General features: G+C 38.6%; 1 protein-coding gene across 4 annotated transcripts in view; it reads right to left on the reverse strand.

Annotated features, from left to right (window-relative positions):
- Positions 1 to 10108: 10108 nt before the first annotated feature.
- Positions 10109 to 24559, reverse strand: part of cyld (cylindromatosis (turban tumor syndrome)) — a 34737-nt gene continuing 20286 nt past the window's right edge. For all 4 annotated transcript variants that reach the window (XM_079865527.1, XM_079865524.1, XM_079865526.1 and 1 more), the window contains 11 exons: positions 21249 to 21640; positions 20556 to 20721; positions 18793 to 18934; positions 17989 to 18111; positions 17742 to 17833; positions 16273 to 16339; positions 16030 to 16162; positions 12667 to 12775; positions 12378 to 12496; positions 11900 to 12116; positions 10109 to 11727 (listed from right to left, as the gene is read on the reverse strand). In XM_079865527.1, the coding sequence (XP_079721653.1) occupies positions 11543 to 11727; positions 11900 to 12116; positions 12378 to 12496; positions 12667 to 12775; positions 16030 to 16162; positions 16273 to 16339; positions 17742 to 17833; positions 17989 to 18111; positions 18793 to 18934; positions 20556 to 20721; positions 21249 to 21640 (1745 nt within the window). In that variant the 3' untranslated portion in view covers positions 10109 to 11542. The remainder of the gene's footprint in view (positions 11728 to 11899; positions 12117 to 12377; positions 12497 to 12666; positions 12776 to 16029; positions 16163 to 16272; positions 16340 to 17741; positions 17834 to 17988; positions 18112 to 18792; positions 18935 to 20555; positions 20722 to 21248; positions 21641 to 24559) is intronic.

Here is a 24559-nt window from a genome sequence, read left to right on the forward strand (position 1 = left end):
GGATAGGAGCACAAAGTCAGCATGCTTTCTTTCTTTCTATCTTTCTACTCTGTGTACTCTCTCACCATCTCCAGCAGGGTTAAGAGCATTGAACTGCACACATTCATAACACAAATAAACTAGATGTTAGATAAATAGCCAGTTATTTGCAGCATAGCTGGAAATCAAAAGCCCAAGACTCGGAATACAATACAAACCTATCCAGAGGGCCTGCTCTTTGTCTCTCTCTCTCTCTCTCTCTCTCTCTGTCTCTGTCTCTGTCTGTCTCTCTCTCTCTCTCTCACACACACACACACACACACACACAGCCCCGGTGGGATCCCCAGTCAGACAAACAATGATAAAGTAGTGCTCTTATGCCTTTGACACTCTGAGGAGATGCAGACCTCAAAACGTCTAACTAATAAACCCTGACTGCCACAAACCTGTGTACACAGATATCAAATGTAATGTTAGTGATGCCTCTGTGTTTCTTGAAGAATATTGTTTATTAAGGTATTGAACATGTTCCCCAATCCCATTGGAAAAGGTCAATGTAAGGTAAAATAAAGTAAATCAGGCCACTTTTTGTCACTGAGGTGATTCTTTTCTTTTCTTTCAGAATTCAGCCTAATAGCCGCTGAAAAAGACAACATGTGGTCCAGATGAGCAATCTTCCCTAAAGCCTGGCTCAGACTACGGTTAGTTTTTATATCTTAAACGATTGTGAAATCTGGTTGCATCACGCACACAAGGAGAATCTTTACAGATTTTCTTCTTTCAAATGTCAAACCTGCACACGCTACAAGATTTAAAAATCGTGGCGCATCACACAAGATATACCCGTACAGCTGCTTGTTGTTTTGCGGTCGCCATTTTAAAAGTTCAGTCACTTCCGTCTTCCGTTTGTAGACTTGTTTCTCATTGGCTATTGTGGAAGTACTGACATAATCATAGTCGCAATCATTACCAATCATCAAAAACATGTTTGATATTGTCTGGCGGATGGGGAGGTGTAAGATTTGAACGCCTCACATTACCAGATAACTAGGCCGAACATCGGAGCCAACCGATGCCCTGGACGTGATTTTTTTTTCTCCAAAAGTCGGGAGGGGTAAATCGAGCATAAATCGACCTGAAACTCCTGTAGTCTGAGCCCGGCTTAAGTGAACAAAACAAAACGACTGGGATTCATCTGGGTCCCGCTGAAGTAAAAGGGCACATGAGGAGAGCAAAAAGTTTGATTGTGCGCAAGACCCGCGAAGTAACGGAGGGAGGACGGATGAGTGGATGGGTGGGGGTGCGGTTGCCGAAAGGTCAAGCATGTAATATAAGAGCAGGATCTTGGCCGTCTCCGTCAGACAAAAGCCTCCCGCGGCAGACACTCCTCTGTTCTCTCTCTTCTCTTAATTACAGTCATATCACCCTGCCACCGCCGCCTGTCCTTAACATATTCCTCTTTATTTGGAGTCCTTTTTTCTCAGCTAATGGAATGTCAGCTCTCTGCTATTCCCTCTCCTCATCTCACACCGATCAAAGTGACCTCTGCCTCTCCGCCAGCGCGCAAATCAATACGCACACTGACAGAAAACCACACAACATATAATAAATGACAATCTGCGCACACACGCACACGGGCCGTCCCGTGGCATATCTGACAAAAGCCTTTCATAGCAGTCATTCTGGCACGATGGCAGTGAGTTATGTTTAAGAGCGGATTGGCGGAGCGCTCGGGTCTGCGCAGGTGTGGATATTACAGGGCAGGGTCGGTTAAAGCATCTCTCCTCGGTGTGTGAGAACGCCTGTCCCGGCCCGGGGCTGACAGCACCAATGCCATTACAGTTGTAGCTGTTTATTGTGGTTGTCTTGCTGGGAGAGGTTCTATCCAAAGCAATTTTCCTCTTAAGGGGGCAAATTGCTGGCGGAAAATTGTATGTGCTGTCGCTCAGCCATGATTGGCAGGGAGGCCGGGTTTGGCAACAGCGAATAAAGGAGAATGAAAGGATTTCATACTCGGAGCCGAGAGCAAGTGAGCAATGGAGGGATGGATGGAAGAAGGAACGAGAAAAAGCACAGTGCATATTAAAATGTGTTGTGAAAAACGGGTGTGAAATTTCACACAATTCTGAAAATGACTGCTGTTCTTCCAGGTGGAGAGAGAGAAGCCAGGTGTTTGTGAAGACCTCATAGAACTAGTAAATCTCTCCCTCTATCTTTTTTTCCATCGGTGTGTGCTAGCTTTGTAAAGGATCAGGAGGATTTGTAACAGCTGGCATTCTTCCAGTCACTTGAAACAAAGAGAGAGAGAGGGGAGGAAAACGGTGAAGTGATGGAGAGAACGGCAGACGCTTGCATTCAGCCAACTTTGATAGCAGTTATTATCTGCAGGCACTCTTATTGAAATAAAGGGGTGAAGTGCTGTGAACTAGTTGAGTTGTCTAAACTCTTTCGTTCTTTGTTGCATTAACAGTGTGGGCAGTCTCTCTCTTTGGGGTTCTGCTTTGCTTTTTTTCTGCTCATAAACAAATATGAAACATTTTTCCTTTCTTTCTTTCTTTCTTTCTTTCTTTCTTTCTTTCTTTCTTTCTTTCTTTTCCAAACTTCCTTATTTTCGGTCCATGCTTCTCTCTTTTTCTTTATTCTATCCCTCCTTCCCTCAGATCATTCTTTCTTTCCTGTCCATCTTTCTGTCTTTCTTTCGTTTTTTCTCCCTCCCTCCCTCCCTCCCTCTACCTTCAATCATTTTTTCTTTCTTTCTGTCTCTTTCTTTCTTTCTCCCTCTACATTGCATCCTTCCTTTCTTCCTTTGCTGTCCAAACTTCCTTATTTTCTGTCTATGCTTATTTATTTTCATTCCTCCTATCCATCCCTCCCTCCCTCCTTCCTTCAGATCTTTCTTCCTTTCCTGTCCATCCTTCTTTCTTTCTTTCCTGTCCATCTATCCTTCTTTCTTTCAGTCTTTCTTTCTTTCGTTCCTGTCCATCCTTTTCTTTCTTTCTTTCTTCCTCCCTTCCTTTACCTTCCATCGTTTTTTTCTTTCTTTTTCTCTTTTCTCTTTCTCCCTCCCTCTACCTTGCATCCTTCCTTCCTTCTTTCCTTCCCTCTCATCTTGCTCTATCTCTCCTCCCTCTGCAGATGGCTCAGCCTCATCCATTAACTGTTATTGTTTTTCTTGAACATGACATTGATTCAATTTAACACCAATCAATTTCAAACGCTTCTGACATTCAGATCTGACCTTAAGGCAAACGACTCATGAACTATGATCAGAATTAAACTTTTGCTAACGAGGTGATCTCTCAGCCTTGCCCAACAGCAATGTTCGCTAAAAATTAGATCAATTATTATAAGGCAAACAGACCCTAAGTTGATTACCCTGCCCTCACTAATTTGTGTAATTAATAACCAGGCCTGGACTAGAATAAGAAGTTTATTAATCCATATCTACAAGCCGGTAATGAAATTGCATGGGCAGGTCATCCATTTAGATGGTAATGTCATAATCAATGCTGCCACACCATACATGTTAATGAGCATTGTTATGAATTGTTACAGTTAGAGCTGTGTGTATGGAGACGTCGGCCTTTTATGTTGTTATGTATGGCAATCAGACGCGTGAAAATGGCAAATCTAATTAGGAATTCCGACTGGAGCGGCTAGGAACACAGAGAGCAGTAGACGGTATCGGAGCTGACAGCTGCCAGCCGGAACGCCGAGTGTCGGAACAAAACCAGCATTCTGCGCCACAACGGGAATGACAGGAAAAAAGGATGTATCACAAACGAATAATTGCACTCTGCGTGGCCTCTTGCCATATAGCACAATAGAACTGCCAGCACAGGAAGAAGATGCTATTGTGTGTGTACAAGCACTCTTTATGAGTTTTACCTTAGAGTCGAGGGATAGACTCGTGTCATCTGCATGGCGATGAGGCTCCTGTTCTCACATTCAGTCTTCCTCTGCAGGCCCTGTGTGGTGGTCCTCTTCTGCATGCTAGATACTGCACTGCATTCATCTGCTAAATTCACACATATAGAAAACTCATTCTAGTTATACGATTCATATATAGAGGGTTTCCTTATATTATGAATTAGTGTGTTAAAGTTTTATTGTGATGCAAGGGCCTTAAAGATGTGCCATGAGAAAAGTCTGCCACACTGGGGCCATTGGATCCCTTTGAAATTAAATATTCAATACGTACACTACCGTTTAAAAGTTTGGGGTCAATACGATTTTTTATGTGGTTTAAAACAAAGTCTCTTCTGCTCTTATTTCGATTAAACCCCTCCTTCAGAAATACGAAATGTGCTGTGATTGGTTAGCTGGCCCAGTGTATTGTAATTGGCAGTGCTTAGTAGGGTTGGGTATTGACACAAATTTCACAATTCGATTCAATTTCGATTCACAAGCTTGCAATTTGATTCGATTTCGATTACGATTCGATTCGATTCAATATTGATTATTTTGGATATCAGGTACAAGACATTGCAAATTTTCTCAAGGAAAACAAATCTCTTAACTATTATTGTAAACTATGGGAGTCAGTGGTAGCCTATAAGCTTCATTAGCCTACTATAATATTGAAGGTAAAAATTAACTGATTTGTATACAAACACTTAAAATACACTTTTATTTATTTTTATAATAATAAAGTTATATGAAATTATATAAAAATTTAAATGGTGGCTGTCATCATTTTTTTCCCAGATTTATTCAAACATGCATTAAATATTGAAGAACATTAAAATTATAATGAATATGTAATATGGTGCATATATTTAACAAAATGCTCCTCTCTAGAGTAAATTTTTCTAGGTGACCAACGAGTTTATGATCACTGGACATGGTTTTTCTGAGGTAAATGTGACGTTACATGACATTGTTTACTAACGTCTTTCCACGGTTGAAACACTGATTGAGTGATTCCATGTGACATGATACGGACTTCGATAAGTTGTACTCTATCTTTTAACACACTTTCAGATGCTCATTCATGTTTATTTCGCGCTGTAACTGGTATTATTAAAGGTCCCGTTCTTCGTGATCCCATGTTTCAAACTTTAGTCAGTGTGTAATGTTGCTGTTAGAGCATAAATAATATCTGTAAAATTATAAAGCTCAAAGTTCAATGCCAAGCGAGATATTTTATTTATTATTTTACTATTATTATTTTTATTATTTTTTATTATTATTTATACGTCATTAAAGCAGGAAGTAGAGGGATGTAGCTGCTAGTCCAAACCGGTCCAAACGGTCCATGAAGCATAAATGAGTAGCGCATTTTCGTTCCGCTTTCATTTTGTTTGCATTCGCTGCTCTGCAATATTGTCGTCGCGCCAGCACGAGCTAAATAAATATTTTGTCGCACTGGCAGGAAAAAATGTCGCAAAATTCGACCAACTGGTCGCAGTCTGGAGCCCTGAAAAAGTTCGTCAGCCTAAGATCAAATGAGTTTTGGAAAAAAGCAGTGTCTCTTTGATATAGTGACAACACTTCTCTAATGCAGCTCAACCAGGCCTCGTCCCCTTTTTTCGCGTATTCCGTGGGCACGGATTATTTAAATGAGTAACATGTGACTTCATATTCAAATCGCGTTGTAGTCCAAACGAGCCATTTGTTGTAGTTCTTGAAAAGGGGATTCTGTTATCTGTTATCTCCCTTTGGAGTGGACTTTGAGCTTTGTAAACTTGCAGATCTTTTTTATGCTCAAACAGCAACATTACACACAAACTAAAGTTGAAAAAGTGTTCAAGCATAATAGGACCCCTTTAAAAAGGAAGTGTACATGTGGGGTATAGAGATATGCCATTCACTCACATTGATTCACTATCTACTATTAAACAAACACTAGCAGTTGGAAGTATGAAACCTGAATTTACTGTAAGTGTACTGTAAGTAACACAGTCCTTGTGTCCTAGTAAGCACCTGTAAATAATGCAGCGTTAGAGACAGATGAAAGGAAAGAAGAGAAAATGAAAAGTGCACAGGTGTGCAGTCAAACACACCAGTCCTGCCACAATTGCACACAGATGCTAACTGCTTTTAGCACCTTACACATGCCACTGTGTGTAAGTGTGTGTGATGCCTGTTATAAGCTTAAATATTTTACACATGCACGTAGCTCATATGTAGCTCTGCAACACCTGTTCTTCAGAGCAAACTGCAGCATCTGCTACACAGCTCATTAATGACTACACAGATAACACACCAACATGTATTTCAACAATGTGTATTTTTCTCCCATCTCTCACACCTTTCGCAGTTCGTATTAAACCTCTATAAATTTCCCTTTGATTAGTGAAGACTGTGTTTTACAACTAAAATGACAAAGTCTGATCTAAGTTTGATCACAGGCATCAAGATGATCATTAAGAGCTTGAGATGAAACTTAATCAAAGAGATTGTTTAAAGAAGGGTGAATAAGAATAAGTAATGCTATCATCAGTCATCATCCCAGCATTACCTGCTCTAGTTTTTGAGCTTTGAAGACGGCCAATAAAAGCTGCTGTTAGGATGAAGTTAAAGTGATTCTCTGGGTTTATATTGGGTTAGTACTGATTGGCTTTAAATTGCTCTGTCTCGAGATTCCCTTTCATCTTTACTGCTGGAAATCACTGTTTTCCTGTTGTCTGAGTAGGTTTAAACATTTACTTTCTCTCTCTCTCACACAGGTTTGCATGGATGTTTTCCCTTGGGAACATGAGGAGGAACAGCTCAAGGAGTGAATTTCAAATAACTAGCAGTAAAGCTGAAGAACAAGACACATTGAATCAGTAAACAATTGTCAAATCACAGCCAATGTTTGTATATTTCCATGCTGAGTGCACAGATTATAGGCATATGCACTATATATGGAAAACCAGATATAGGCAAAGCTGAAGGCCAACCTGTGAAAGATGCATATTCACACGCAGTGTTAAGAAAGACATGAAGTGATATTTGCTTCTTGAATCTCTTTTCATTCATTTTCAACATAGGCCTACTTTATCTTTGTGTCAAGAAGGCAGCGGCTCAGAAGCTTCAAAGCACTAATGCTACAGTTACGGTGACAATTAAGTTACTAGCTCTAAAACGATGTTTTGAAATTAGTAACAGAGGCTTGGGGTAGTTCTACACAGACACAAGCACTTTAAGGACAAAAAACTGACAAATGTCTTGAAATAAAACATGTGAACAATGTCTTAAAGTAGCTGTGGTATAAGTAGAATAATTGATTTTGGTCTGTTGAATTATTGAAAAATAATTCAAAGCTAACCCACGTCAATTATTCCTTTTTTTCTTATGTAGGCCTATATTCAATATTATTTATTAGAGTAAGCATTTTAATACATTGATACATAAGATAGTTTTCCAGAAACTTACCTTTAGCGTGAAGGTCGATCGTCTTAATGCTTTTGTTCTGTTGGGACACTTCCTCAAGATTTAATTTTGTGCGTAATTTTCGCATAATTTCCATTAACTGTGCTGCACCAGAAGTTGTGGTGGCAAATATGCAAAACCATTGTGCTGCTCATTAGAAAATGCAAAATACACCACAGTCACCATCTCATCATAGCGCCACTTTTCAGCATTATTACTGACAAAAACATAAAACAAAACTTAACTTCAACATTTACTCTCCCATTCATTCCCATGCAAAGCATGCTGGAAATTAGAAATCATCTGGCCATTTTCAGTTAATGGCAACAATTTTTTTTTTTCATGTAGTCCCAACATAAACGGATTAACCCCTTTAAGTGTTACTCTAAATGCGGAATTATTTACAGAGTAGAATACAAAAAGCGTAATTGTTTGGGGCGAGTTTTTGTAGGCCTACCTGAAGCTCGCAAGCCCCATATGTAAATAATATAGGCTACTGATGCGAAATCTGTCACGTTTTCGCTCGTAACTTCATGATCGTGGAAAATAACATGATATTATTTACAGCAGATTCTCACAATACGACACATAAAACTCCACAGGCGCTAACTAAAAACAAATAGCTTTATGTAAAAATGTAGCTTTCACGGGGCGCTTTCGCTCATAACTTCATTAAACATGCACAGATAGTAGAAAATGGCACATTACTTACAGTGGATGCTCCCAACTGAAATGAGTCCAAAATCAACAAAATCCATCGATAACGAGGAACAACCATTTTAAAAATGCCGATTAGGTGGTGTCAAGGGCTAAACAAAAATGTTACAAATGATGTAACTTTTGATTACTTAAAGGTGCACTGTGTAATATTTAGGAGGATCTGTAGACAGAAATGCAATATCATACCTTACATAATAAACCGTTATGTGTTTATTACCTTAGAATGAGCCAGACGACGATATATTTTTCTGTCGGCCACCGCAACTTCTGTTGGTTGCAATTCGCAACCTCACCACTAGATGCCGCTAAAAATTACACAGTGCACCTTTAATGCTATCGCCACAAAATTTGATCCAGATGCAGCTCATAAGCAGGGACTTACTTAATTTCCTTCCTGGGTTATTGCATGTCAAATAAGAAATGTACAATTATTTATCATCATTGCTTTTATCAGCAGTTTCTCAGCATGATAATGTCCAAAATGTAATAATTTTTTTCCTAAAAATTGAAAAAGTTCTCTATCAAACAATACCTACCTTTTGACTCCTTGCTATAGTTTTGGAGTTATGCGTCTACTTTTGTGTATGTCACAAAAGCACCTCTAAAAATGTCTTAAGGGGTTAAGAAAACTTCTGTTTTACAAATTTAAGTGGATTGCACACAATAAAGTTAAGTTAAATAAAATGTTCAAGAATTGTACTCTGTTAGCTTATTGAACAAGCAGCAAAATCATTTTTTGAGTCCGCAAAGCAAAAGCACACATTAAAACCAATCATTATATTCCTGAACTATCATCGGGAGTGTACACCTCTAACAACAGCAGATCTTCTGTTTGTCAGAATCAAAGTTGACAGAGAAGGAAACCATATGCTTTGATTTTATTTGACATTCACCCCCCAAGGCAATAGTCTAATGGTGAGAATGGCAATACTGTTCTCCATCTGGTCAGGTAGCGCCAGCGTAGGGTAAATTAGCACGTGGCACACAGCAGGCATATGCCACAGCATAAAGCTACAAGAGAGCATTGTGCGCCAGCTGTTGTGACGACAAATACTAGAATGACAATTGTGCAGTTCGCAGGCTTGAAATGGACGTGAAACGACAAGACTAAAAGGCAGAGATGTGTTGGAGTTGCTTAAGTGGAGTGTACATTTTTATTTGTGAGAAACAATTTATAAAACTCCAACAGACTTAATTATGAGTTTCCAAATGCACAGTTGACGAAAAACACTTTATTTTAATGTGTCCTTGTTACACGTTACATTACTATTGTAAAAAGAGTAAATTATCGGTAATTACTAGCAACTAACACTAAACCAACCCCTTAACCTATAGTAAGTACATGCTGTTAATTAATTACTCAGTACTTATTTGTGTGATTACACCATAACAAGGGCACATTAAAATAACCCAGAAATTTATATGGCTACATCTACTGGTACAACTGAACATGTAACGGCCATGACCATACGAGGTCATCAGGGGCGGGGACTCAATGTGGTGTGTGTGTGTGTGTGTGTCTCCAGTTGCTGAGCCTTCACTACACATCAGCCCCATCTGTCCAGCGTTGGTGTGTTTGCTTTCGAGACCACATCATGCCCCGCCGTGACACCATGTTAATGAGATCCACAGAGGTGACAGGTGAAAGCAGCAGCACCGCTGGCAGTAGACAAATCCACACACAAACACTCGCAGACTTATGACAACACTGAAGGCAATGGACATCCAAACACACCTCTCCCGCCTGCCTGCAGAAGACAGTCTACAAACACACTTTCACACACGTGGCAGATGAAAACACTGTTGGCATCAAAGCACAAATGCTGCACGCATCTCGGTGACATGCGAAGACAGAGATTCTCACAGCTTGGTGGCACATCTGTCAACTTTTCAAGGTAAATATCCACTTCACATACACACAAAAACTGCACTCCTTCTTGCTTGTCGTCACTTCTATTTAAAAAAAAAAAAAAAAAAAAAAAAAAACTTTTTACCAGACATAATCCCAAATGAGCAAATCAAAAGCAGTGCAGCCATTACCACAAAGAGCTGTTTTCAAAATGGCGTTTTAATTTAGTTAACATTTAGGTGAACAGCACAGAGATAATAAAGTCCACCTGGCTTCATTTTACAAGTACACCAGTCGTCATCCTTTCTCCCATTACAGCCGCTCACGGAGAATCTCTCCCATAGTGTACGGTTACATTAGCAGAGATTAAAAAACAATCCCAGTGCATGTTTCTTTTCATAGCTCTTCAGTTATAACCAGGCTGTGTAAACAATCCAGTAACCCATAGGTAAAGTGTGCATGGTACATCAAACCAGTATTTCGATGAACAGTGTTACTGCAAATTTGCCAACAGTGCTGCAGTATAGCATGAGACAGCTCTTGCCCATTCAACCTCAGCAGTGAACGCTCAAACCAGAGCATGGCATTTACAAACAGGAACTTGAATCAGCTTCTTGTCCTTGACTGCAAAACTATAACTTTTTGAATATCATAATGTTATCATAATACTTGCAAAAATTGACTTGTATCTGTACAAGTAACGTACTGATATTTTTACCACTTCGAGAGCATGGCCTGGGGAGCTGCTATTATTTTTTGATATTTAAAAAAAAAACATAATATCTATATTTATAAAAAAAAATAATTATAATAAAAATGAAATAACTCCTAATTCAACAAGAAAAAGCTCAATTATATTATTCTTCATGTCAAAAAAAAATTGTGTGCTTAATCGCCTCATTCGTCGGACCAGTGCATGGCAGTCGAGGGCTTTATGTATGTGAACACACCTGACAAAGACTTCACAGCAAAATATAAAGGCAAAAAACAGGGACCACACACAGTCCGTCTGAACTATGATTAATGCTGGATGCTGCAGTGCATTAAAATGGGTCGTTGATGAGTGGAAGCATTCAGACGGAAGGGAGACATCTCGTTTTGGTCCTTCATCCAAGGCTTTATTTACAGGGGGAGAGTATGTTGCCGTTTGGAGGGGTCAGTTCTGGCGGGAGGAGGAGAATGTTAAGCCATCAGGTGAGTGAGTGTCTGCGATATGCTGGAAAGGGCTGGAAAGATCGTGGATTCTCTCCATGTAGCAAAAACGCCACTCCGAACACTCAAGAGCTTGAGCTCAGTCAAAGACGGCACAAATCAGAGAAAACAACAACACTTCAACAAACACACAAACACATACGCTCTCACACAGTGCAAATAGGCTTTTTCCTTCATTCTCTTGATCTCGCCTTCGCTCATATGGCCGTATTTACCCTGCGGTATTTACAGAGATGCAGAAGAGAGGATGAGGCAACTGGACATGGGATATTCAATCTTGAGTGCGTCTTCCTGGGCACTTTTCTTCTTTTTTTCTTCCTCATTCTCTCTTCACCACAGCCCCTTTGTTCCCTCGTTCCATAATCTCTCTCCTTCTCGGCCATTTTCTTTCCTACCTTTCCGTCCGTCTTTATTTCTCCCTCTCTATTTATAGAGGCTCATGGTAGGACTCTGGTACATGCACATATAGGCGTCACAGAGAAGTCTGCGTGCATAGCCCTGGATGTTCTTGGGGTCCAGCGCGTGGAGTTCCTCTGGCGTCATCTTCAGGTAGGCCCCTACTTCTGGGCACGGGGACACCTGTGGGATGTTAAACCCGTTCTGACCACCTGCCACCAAAAACAGAGAAAATGGGTAAAAAAAAAAAGAGTTAGCGACAGTAAATTCAATAAAAGGTAAGAATGGTGCATCAATTTATTATTGTGACTCAAAAATGAGTGAAAGTTCAATTGAAAAAAAACAACAACAATAACACAAAAAAGGTTTATAAGTCCTCTGTACCGTCGCGGTCAGCCATACTATCGAAGAACAGCCAGGCCGAGTCTGCGGATCCGTATTTGACAAAGGCGACATAGTGGCTTGTCTCAATGCAGAGCACGGCAAACAGCTCCATCTGCTGGTGAGGGTAAGATCCCTGCCTCCACACTGACTCCTGCAGCTCTTTAGGGACAGATAACTTAACATACCGATGAGACTTACGCCGTGGGTGCAGATGTACCTAAAGGTCCAGGAAGTGAACACATATTCAGTGTCAAATATTCGGAAAAAACAGGTACACACATATATGCACATTAATCTATATTTAACCACTGTAAGGAACTGTTATAGTTGTCTGAACTTAGGTAAACGCGTTTGAACAATGATTTATTTGGAAAAGCCTCCATCTAGTGGATATCAAAGGTATTGCAGACAAGATGAGAGCTAGAAGAGCACCTTTGTGCTTAAATGTGCATTGTGTGTGTGTCAGTATGTGTCCTACCTGTGTATTGCACTTTTCACAGAACTGCTTTATCTTTCCTGGTGTGATGTCACAATCTTCGTAGCACTCTCTGCACTCGTAAAGAGCCAAACAACCACAGATTCGACATTCTCTAGGGGCTGACAAAAACATTTGTTATATCGTTTTCCTTTAAACGCTGAAAACACAGAGCACAGCTAGAATGATACATTACTATAAAATGAGTTCTTTATCTCAAACACAGATTCATTACTTTGGTATGTGTTTTTTAAATTTTATTCAAATAACTGCAGTTATTGAACTGACTCACTGTCATCTAATAGATCTGTGATGTCAAGCTCCAAAGAAGGGAAGATCTTATTAAACATCTTAAAGTCCTTCCCAAAGCGAGGCATCTGAATTATAAGGCAAGAAGGGGCCTGGACAGAAACAAACAGACAAGAACATGACAGCCCCCTTCATTTGTCCTAAGCAACAATATTTGGATGTGTAAATTCTCCTCTGAATGCATCTTTCTCTTTTAATTTTGTGATTGTTCTATGCGCTTATTTGGAGAAATTCAACATTGAATTTATAAAATAATAATAGTAGTAGTAGTAGTAGTCATATAATGTGCAGTATAAATGTAAAAGTTCAGAAATAGTACCTCAAATTGAGTTAACAATTACTCAACCATTCGAAAATTTGGAGTCAGTAAGATTTTTTTTTTTTTAAATGATCATTTTATTTAACAAGGTCCAAAATTGATTAAAAGTAACAATAAAGACATAAATAATGTAACAAAAGGTTTATATTTTTTAAATAAATGCTGTTGTTGTTTTTTTTTTTACTTTCTATTTATCAAAGAATCCTAAAAATATATCATGGTTCAAATCTGATAATAATAAGAATTAGTTTGCATCAAATCAGCATATTAGATTGATTTCTAAAGGAACATGTGACACTGAAGACTGGAAGACACCGCTTTACCATCACAGGAAAAAAATACACTTTAAAATATACTCACATAGAAAACTTTTTACTGTATTTTTGATCCAATAAATGCATCCTTTGTGAGCATAAGAAAGTTCTTTCAAAAACATTTTACAAATTTTACTGACCTCAAACCTTTTAAGTGAGTTTATATATTAAAAAATGTAAAAGATTTGTATTAAGATATTATATAGAACAATAAAATATGGAAGTAAAAGTGGCCTCTCCACTAACTACAATCAAACCAAAATTTATTCAGACACCTTCAACATTTCTCACATTATCACATTTTATTCGCTATAGTTTCGAAAATGGTAATAAAATATGACAAAAACTCAGAGTTATCAAATCAGTTGATATTTCACTGGTTTTGGTTTGGCCATCCTTCTGTTAGACTGTCTCACAAATGAATTAGGTTGAATAGCTGTCAACTGTCATCTGTTAACTTTGAGTACACAATTAGATAATAGGCAAGGCAAGGCAAGTTTATTTATATAGCACATTTCATACACAATGGCAATTCAAAGTGCTTTACATAGAAGAAATTAAAATAATAAAAGAAATAAGAATAATTAAAACAGTTTAGAAAAATAAAATAAAATGCAGTACAGTACAAACAGTCGGACGAACAGCGGCACAGTGCTCATTCAGTAAATGCACAGCTAAACAGAAGTGTTTTGAGTCTGGATTTGAATGTGACTACTGTAGGAGCACATCTGATCTCCTCTGGAAGCTGATTCCAGCTGCGGCTGGCATAATAGCTAAAAGCAGACTCGCCATGCTTAGAGTGAACCCTTGGTATTTCTAGCTGATATGATCCTAGTGATCTGAGTGATCTGTTGGGTTTATATTCAGTGAGCATATCTGCAATGTATTGAGGTCCTAGGCCATTGAATGATTTATATACCAGTAATAATACTTTAAAATCAATCCTAAATGTAACTGGGAGCCAGTGTAAAGACCTGAGGACTGGTGTGATATGTTCATATTTTCTGGTTCTGCTCAGAATCCTGGCGGCAGCGTTCTGTATGAGCTGCAACTGTCTTATGGTCTTTTTGGGAAGGCCAGTGAGGAGTCCATTACAATAATCCACCCTGCTGGTGATGAAAGCATGCACAAGTTTCTCTAAGTCTTGTCTGGAAACAAAGCATCTAATTCTTGCAATATTTTTCAGGTGATAGTATGCTGATTTAGTTATTGCTTTGACATGGCTACTGAAACTAAGGTCTGACTCTAGGGACACACCGAGATTCCTTACTTGATTTTTAGTTGTTTGACCCCTAGAGTGAAGGTATGCATTCACCTTGAGAACTTCATCTTTGTTTCCAAACGCAATGACTTCAGTTTTGTCTTTGTTTAACTGAAGAAAGTTTTGACACATCCAACTGTTGACTTCGTCAATGCATTGGCACAGGGAGTCAATGGGGCTGTAATCGTTAGGCGATAGGGCTAAGTAGATCTGTGTGTCGTCTGCATAGCTGTGGTAAGCAATTTGGTTCTTTCTCATTATTTGGCTCATTGGGAGCATATACAGGTTGAACAGGAGTGGTGCAAGAATTGAGCCTTGAGGGACTCCGCATGTCATGGATGTCCACTCAGACTTATGGTCACCTATACTCACATAATAACCTCTCCCATCTAAGTATGACCTGAACCATTTTAGGACTATCCCAGAAAGCCCCACCCAGTTTTCCAGCCTGTCAAGAAGTATGTTATGATCAACAGTGTCAAATGCAGCACTGAGGTCGAGTAGCACCAGCACTGATAATTTACCTGAATCAGTATTTAAGCGAATATCGTTTATTATCTTTATGAGCGCTGTCTCTGTGCTGTGGTGCGGTCGGAAACCAGATTGAAAATTGTCAAAGTATCCATTCAAGCTCAAGAATTTGTTCAGCTGATTGAAGACAACTTTTTCAATGATCTTGCCTATGAAAGGAAGATTTGAGATCGGTCTATAGTTGCTTAATATGGTCTTATCCAGATTGCTCTTTTTCAGGAGGGGCTTGACAACTGCAGTTTTCAGGGAGTTTGGAAAACTCCCAGAGAGAAGTGAGGCATTTACCACTTCTAGAAGATCTGCTTCTAAACTGTTTAACACACTTTTGAAAAATGATGTGGGAAGTGTGTCAAGAGCGCATGTTGATGTTTTAAGGTGCTGTACAGTTTCTTCCAAAATTTTGCCATTAATTTCTTTGAAATCAGACATAGTAACTACTTTCTCAGGTGGTTTGATCTGTCTGACCTCAGTGCAACTCAAGGATGTGCTGATCACCTTTCTGATATTACTGATTTTCTCAGAGAAGAAAGAAGCAAACTCACTACACTTGTTCTCTGTTAATAATACCAATTTAGGTCAACCAATTACTAAAGCAATGCTTAATTTTGTTCCGACTGTGGTGTCAAAAGGTCGCATTAGCAATTAAAGAAAAAACACTTAAGCAAAACATGCTCACGTCAAAGTGTCTGAATAATATTTGGTCCCAAATTTGTATAAATTTGACTGGTAGTCCACTGTATGAAGAATTTTTGGGTATAATATGTCACAGTTTACTTTATTTTGCTATCCTCACTTACATAAATGAACTATAGTATCCTGCACCCACTAGTAAAAAATATCAGAAATTAAATCTGGTGCCTGAATAAATTGAGTTGACTGTATATGGTTATCAATGATACAGAGTATGCCTTATGTACATACCTCTGCAAATTTGAGATCACTGTTGATGAAGGACCACTCCAGAAGTTGCTGGCTGGTTGGCACCATAACTTTATCTTTCTTGTCCATAAAGATTTGATAGAAGTAACAGTCCTGAACTTTCTGCCCTGCAGACCTGCAAAAGATAAGATAAAAGATAAAAACAGCACTTTTTAATACTAGCTTTGTTGAGTTCCCAAATATGCTGATTCTAGCATGGAGTTGAAGGGTGTGTGAGAGGCGCACCGAAGTTTGAGAAGAGGGTCGACTCTTAGGATGTGATGAAACAGGATGTTGAGGAACTCCTCAGGATCTGAACAGAGAGAATAACTTATTTCAATTCACACCATACAAATAAAAATGTGAAATAACTTAAAACAATTAATCTATTAATTATTTGTAGTTAATACGCAGACCTTAATAAAATAAATGTTTTTTTTTTAGGTGTTTAATATATATCCCATTGAGGTCCCACATAATTTAAACATGCAGTAAAACAAATATTTAGCATTTAATACATTTTTGGTGCTATAGATCATGTGTGTTTTGATGAACAACTAGGTTTTGAAAACAAAAAAATATTAGCATCCTTAAAATTAATGACTTTATCTGTAACGTTTTTTTTTACTCTGCTTGTGCAAAGAATGTAATGTTCTGTGTGTCATAGCTTCATAAAAGCACAAAGTGGACACAACTGTGCCACCTGTGTTTCAGTATGGAAGCACACTGTTCCCAAAAACAGCAGGATGTACTCAAAATAAAAGTAAATGGGAAAAATCCATTCCCAAACCACGTGATATTATAATAACAGCTTTTGAGGGGATACTATAGTATGTTTTATGTTTTAACAACTAAGAACAAGATCTCTGATATAGTTTTGCAGTCGTATTGTGTAACTGAAAACATTATTTCTTCATATTTCGTAGTATAGAGTTAGCCTGGAAATACAGACCTAAATCTGAAAGATTAAGTGTCTGGCATCGACTAATGAAAATCGGCCAGCTCGAGGGGCGGCACCAAGCATGCATTTGAAAATCTCACTGCACGCAATTGGATAACACTACGACCAATCACAACAAGCCCCATATGCTTAGCTACCAGCGGAGCTAACTGGTAGACAGCAAAAACGCCATTCTTGCAAAGGAACGATTCGAGCGCCGTCTTCTGTTCCTCTTTTAGATAAAAAGCCAAGTCTAACTCGTTCATTGTAGCGGCCAAAGCCATTTCAAACAACTGGTGTTCATTCATAGCCATCTTGCAATGCTTACTAATGACTTCGACGTCACAGCCCTGTCATCATCTGTTTAGCTCGCCTCTGGCCCGCCTATATCAGATAACCCGATGTGATTGGTGCAGCTCGGATACAAGGGCATATTTAATGAGCATCATTACTCGACGCCAGAGTAAACTCGCTGAGCAAATTCACCTTGTGCTCTCGCGAGAACTCTGGATTTCCAGGGTAAGTATAGAGTACTGTTTTCCAAACAGTACAATGTAGTATCAACATTTCCTGTAAAAAATCATGTGGATAAACCTCTAATAATTAATTCTCTATTTGTGTTGTTCCTCAATATTGCAGATGCTCAAAATGAAAATAAATCAACTGCTGAATAAAACACTAATTTTTAGAGTGAAATCATTTTCTGTTTGCACCTACAGAGGGCAGTATCAATACATTTCTTCTACAGTGACATGAAACATGAGACTTTTCTCACCCTTCTCTTCTGAAGTGAATCCTGACGCCGCCTCCACTTTCTCCAATATCCTCCTAAGTTTCATGATTTTAGTGGCACACACGTAGCCATGTCTAAAAAATACACATGAACACAGATTAATAAAAGATTATGTCACAGAGAATAGGTAAAAGAGAATTTGGATGAATATTTAGATGCACAATATTATATTGGCTAATAGAGATGAAGCAGCCAAATAATGTGTGGTAATAAACTGTGTTTCACTCACATTCGTAGTGGGTTGACTATTTCTGTGCGCAGTAACTCTTGAGTCTCTTTGTAATATTCTACATCAGTCTTGGATCTTGGCCTTAAGAGTACTGTATCCAACACAGAACTAAAAGAGAATAAACTGACATACAGAGAGAGACAGAGAAATACTTACAAATGTAACATTAAATATTAGTTTATAATCTGTTAAGCATCTTCTATGCATTGCATGTCAAACAAATGTAATATGTAATGCGTAAAGTAATATACTTTTAAGTCTGTGTAGATATCATGGAGATACAGAGATATTAAACACTTGTGTCTAAGTCAGTATGTGTGTGTGTGTGTGTGTAGTGTACTGATTTGACCTATATTATGAGGACCATCCTTATATTGTAGTGTGTATTCAGGTTTCAGGCCACAGTCCCTACATTATAAGCACATGCCGATGTCCTTGAAATTCAAAAAGCTAAATAAACATTCTAAATAATTATTTATTAAAAACGTAAAAATGCATAAAGTTTTTTAGGGTAGGTTTAAGGTTAGGGGCTAGGAAATGTCATTAGCTCAGTATAAAAACCATTACACCATAAATGTTATGAATATCCTCATTGGACTACCAACATGTCTGTCTGTCTGTCTGTCTGTCTGTCTGTCTGTCTCTGTGTGTGTGTGTGTGTGTGTGTGTGTGTGTGTGTGTGTGTGTGTGTGTGTGTGTGTGTGTGTGTGTGTGTGTGTGTGTGCGTGCGTGCGTGCGTGCGTTCGTGCGTGCGTGCGTGCGTGCGTGCGTGCGTGCGTGCGTGTGTGTGTGCTGCGTGTTCACCAGAACAGCGTAGAGTCCAGATAGCAGGAGTTATAATGTCCTTGAATTCCTTTCTTCTTCCCCACCATCACCTCCAAACCGTCATTCTCCGTCCGAGGAGGAGTGTTCTCATTAACCACTTCACTCAGATAACCCCCAAAAGCTGCAGCAAAACATACTGATGAGTCACATCAATCAAGTACAATATGAGCTTCAATGCTCTGAGATTTAAAAAAATGGGTTCTGAACATCAAAACATGTTAAGCTCTACTGACAGCATTTGTGGCATAAAGTTAATTACAACATATACCACAAAAAGTCAACTTCAACTTTCAGTTAACAAAATATACAATATAAAAACATGCTATTTTCAGAGTATAGTCACAAAACAGTTTTATTGTACATGTTAACAAAAAAAAATGTGACAGAATCACTTCCTACTCTTATCTGTGCAAAGTTTTATTCAAACTGTTTTGTCATGGAGAAATAAGCTTATGCATGATTCACAAAAAGATACTAGAAAAGGATGTGATATACACCTATCAGTAAACCACTGTAAACTTCAATGCAAACTTCACCCACACGTCTGTAACACATAACCGGTAAGTTCATCCACTTTGAAAAATATTTGCACAAAAGAACTGTACAGATAAAAAAATAAACATTCCTTTAACAAAAATACTGCTTTTAAACCCTCTGGAATGCTGGTTCATTCATTGTTAAGCCAAAAGTATATTTCCCTTGCCTGTATTCGGCTCCAGCCCGCAAAGTCTTCGTAATGTAATTTTCATCATCAGCAAATAATTTTAGCGCTCAAACACAAAGGTCCACAAGGTAGTGTGCACGCACCAAATACATCTAACCATGTTCAGGGTCAATAGAGTATACTTTTAAGGGCTTGCGCTCTCAATAATGTACTAGACAGAGCGGAATGTGGAAAAATAAGTATACCTGGGCCTTTAATATGTTAATGTAACTGCAATATCTGCTCTAGATCAGGCCCTTCCTATCGGAGCATGCGACACAACTCCTTGTCCAAGCTCTTGTTCAATCCAGACGGGACCAATGTAATGCTCTCTTAGCAGGCCTTCCAGCATGCACTGTCAAACCTCTGCAACTGATCCAGAATGCTGCAGCAAGAGTGATCTTTAACAAGCCGAAGAGAGTGTACTGTATGTCACACCTCTCCTCATCAATTTGTACGGGTTGCCTATAGCCGCTAACATCAAATTCAAGGCGTTGTCATTTGCCTATAGAACGACCACTGGCTCTGCACCCCATACCTAATCTCACCACTTCAAACTTATATGCCCCCCAGAAGCTTGCGTTCTGCAAGTAAAGGGTGTCTTGTGGTGCCATCCCAAAGAGGCACAAAATCACTTTCACAGATCTTTACCTGAAGTGTTCCCTGCTGGTGGAATGACCTGCCTAACTCAACCTGAGCTGCTGAGTCTTTAGCCACTTTCAAAAAACGGCTAAAGATGTGTCAATCATCAAAGAAGACCATCATCTATTTCGTCAATACTTCACCGATAACTATTAACACTTACTATACTATTCTCTACATCTATTTATTTTTTATTTGTTAAAAAAAAACTTGCTACATGTACTGTGATAGACTAACTAGGATTAGTCACAGCACTTACATGTTGTTGCCCTATTGTTGGATATTGCTTTGGATAAAAGCGTCTGCTAAATGATTAAATGTAAAAGTAAACAATACTGTAGGCTTATAATAACCGTATGCACTGACACATCTCTGAAGCATGAAGTGTGTTTATTACCTATGGAGTTGCATCGTTCTATGGGGTTGGGTGAATGATGTAAGGAAGGGAATCGTGAGTCTGGCCTGCAACACTTCAGTTTGACAAACAGGGCTTTCTTTGGTGGACACGTGAAATAACGAATTCCTTTAAATGTGCCATCAGTGCAGCCCACACACTCCTCCTCCTAAACACACACATAAGAAACAAACAGTTTATAATATAGCAAATGTATATACACTAATATACACTACCTTTCAACAATTTGGGATTGGTAAGAATTTTTTATCTTTTGGAAATAAGTTTCTTAAGCTCACCAAGACTGCATTAATTTGATCAAAAATACAATGAAAACGATAATATTGTGAAACATTATTACAATTTAAAATAACTGTTTTATATTTTAATATATTTAAAAATTTATTGTTATTTATTCCTGTGATGGCTGAATTTTCAGCAGCCATATCTCCAGTTTTCAGTGTCACATGATCCCTCAGAAATCATTCTAATATATGCTGATTTGCTGCTGAAGAAAAATTTATTTTTATTATCAATGTTGAAAACAGATTTCGATTTCAAATTTAATGCATCCTTGCAAAATATTAATGTCTTCAGAAAAAAAATCATACTGACCCAAAACGTTTGAATGCTAGTGTTTTTATGTTCACTTAATACTAATGTTACAGTACAGCAAACACGCATGAATCTACTGACCAGCTCTAGACCAGCTAGTGGCTCTTGTAGTCCTGGAGGTAGACCAACCCAACGGATGACCCCACACAGCGGTGGGTTCTCTTTGACCTCCACCATTGACCCGACCTCTAACCCTGGCTGGCCTTGTGGTGGTGATGGAGGCCTCTGGACAGGCGTGGTAGCAGGTGGCAGGACCTCCTGCTGCTCTCCCATCACTGAGCCAGCAGACAGGGAGAGGGGGCCGTGGCTCATGCTCCCATTGGGGCCAACTTTGCGGCTCAAGCTGAAGGGCAGGGAGTGGAACTTGTTATCAATGGGCAGCGAAGGGTTTGTGAGTGGAGCTCGAGAGGGGGACGAGCTTGGGTTGAAGTCTGGGGGCATGTCCGTCAGGGATTTGGCCGGGTCCTCACCGACTATCAAGAAACAAAGCCAAAGAAATGAGAGCCTGTACCAAGAGGTCATAATAACCAGAAAATGCATCAGTGTGAAGGACCAGGAACTGATCAATTAATTTAAACCATCAGATGACATTCACAGCTAATGTTATGAAATGATAATAAATGGCTCAAATGGCTTAAATGAAACAGTTATCTGTCATTAAGGAGATTTACATTAATACACTGCCGTTCAAAAGTTTAAAGGGGTCATATTATGCCCTTTTATGAAGTCTTGATTTAGTTGATTTAGAATATATTTTCATGCTTGATTGTTCAAAAAACGCATTATTTTTCACATATTTTACACTATTGCAGCCTCTCTCCCTGGTCTGGCTCAAACACGCCGATTTCGATAAAGCCCCTCCTTCCGAAATATGAAATGTGCTGTGATTGGTTAGCTGGCCCAGTGTATTGTGATTGGCAGTGCTTAGCGTGTGTTCTGGAAATGTACCGTCTCTCCATAACAGCGAGTTCTTCTCTAGTGTAAATATTAAGGTTATTTCATATTTCATACCAATTCAAGCCCAATTCAGATCCTGACAATGTTAACGAACAAGAGGATCGTGCAGAACGGATTTCATACACAGGCTTTGCAAGCACGGATTTACCAGGACATTTCAGAGTGGTATGGTTTTTTTTTTATTATTATTTTATTATACATTATAGATACAATATTATCCACCATTTAATTGTGATATTTGTCGAAAAACTAAGGTAATACAAACAGTAATCGATCACAAAACCATGGTTAATTTTCCTAAGGAGCGGTGAACCATCTTACAAAAGCAACAGAAAACAAGCTGTTCTCCATAAAATGTGCAGCGCACAGATAAACGCAAATAAACTAAGCACTCTAAGTTCATCAGCCTTAAGCCGGTGCGATTTTTGTTGTCGTGCGACCTCACAGGCGATTTTTTTTCACTTGGGCTCTCTACAGGCTGTCCCCTTTTGCCAAATCATACATAACCACGTAATATAGGCTAAATTGATTAATTTTATTAGGCTATAGCTCAGTGGCTGCAACCATACAGCGTGTGCATACACACACACACACACACACACACACACACACACACACACACACACACACACACACACACTCTCTCTCTCTCTCTCTCTCTCTTTCTCTCTCTCTAGTTGTTTCTGTTGAAAGGAATGGCTGCTGTTCTCTGCTTTTCAACAAATCACAAATCCTTTTTTTTTCTTGTTTCTATCCGAAGCTACTGTAGCAGCAACATTGAAAGCTCCAGTCTCTGTGTTTAGCGTGAAAGTTCGTGCGATTGCCACCGGCTCGCTGTGCAGTACAGTCGTGTCGTGTACCAGCTGCTTTGATGCGATTATCAGGTTAACTGACTCGCAACGTGTGCAATATCTCACGACCTACCAAAGGTCCGAACTTGCACAGTGTATGCCCACCTTTAGGAATGTTGCGGAAAAACCAGTGTCTCTTTGGCATAGCGACAACACTGTCTTCTCTAATGCAGCTCAACCAAGCCCTTTTTTTTACATATTCCGTGGGCGCGGATTGTTTAAATGAGTAACATTGTGACTTAATAAGATCCAGAAAAATCACGTTGTAGTCCAAACGAGTCATTCGTTGTAGTTCTTGAAAAGGGGATTCTGTAAAATAAAATGTCTCCCTTTGGAGTGGACTTTGAGTTTTGTAAACATGCAGATCTTTTTTATGCTCAAACAGCAACATTACACACTAACTAAAGTTGGGAAAAAATGAAGTGAAAAAGCATAATAGGACCCCTTTAAGGTTGGAAAGATTAATAAATAAGGTTGGTAATATTTTTGTTTCTTATGCTCACTAAAATGGATTTATTTGAAAAAATACAGTAAATAGTAACAGTAATAGTAACGAGTAATATTGAGAAATATTAATATTAATAATATAATTCAATTGTTTTCTATTTTAATATATTTTAAAAAATCTGTGATGGCAAAGCTGAACTTTCAGCATCATTACTCAAGTCTTCAGTGTCACATGATCCTCCAGAAATCATTCTAATATGATGATTTGGTGCTCAATAAACATTTATTATTATTAATGTAGAAAACATGATAAAAAAATCAGTATTCTTTGATAAATAGAACGTAAAAAGAAGCTGTTCTTTTTTACTTTCAATTCATCAAACACACAAAAAATGTATCACGTTTTCAATGGTTTTCAACATTTATAAAAAGAAATGTTTCTTTGAAATAGAAAACTTTTGTCACATTATAAATGCCATTACTGTCTTTTGATCAGATAATGCATACTTTAAAATTATGAATAAAAGGATGAAGAATAAAAGGATGAATTTCATTTAAAAAGAAATCTTACTGACCCAAACTTTTGAACAGTAATGTAGTGTATACTAAACCACAGCTTAGGCAAAATATGATGTCCTTTCAGAGCTGATCAGTGCTGGTTATTTTCTCCTCACTGAAGCACATACTAACACATAAAATATGAAGATATTGGTAAACATTGTTATGCGTTGCAGGAAAAAGTCACCATAGGAATCAAGCATAAGAATTGTGGTGAACAGACAGCCTGGTGAAGGAGAACAAAAGCAGCACAGGCCACAAACACAACATAAGACCCATAACCAATAACAAGCCGCCCCTGCAACGTCCTCCAATAGTGCATGTTAGTATAGTGTGACATGAAATATGAAATAGATACACAGATGAAAGCAATGTTATAAGGAATACAGTGTCCCAATATGTTCAACGCCAAATACATATACACACACATACAATCACAGTGGAGTGGAGATATGGATTGATTGTACCAGCAATACCAAATATAAAAGGCTTTCACAAATCATACAAAAAATGAAACTAGTCACAAATACTAAATATGCCATATATGCTGCAACTAACAAATTAATGCAGTTTACAATA

The sequence above is a fragment of the Squalius cephalus genome, assembly GCF_949319135.1.
Source record: "Squalius cephalus genome assembly, chromosome: 3".
NCBI lineage: Eukaryota > Metazoa > Chordata > Actinopteri > Cypriniformes > Leuciscidae > Squalius > Squalius cephalus.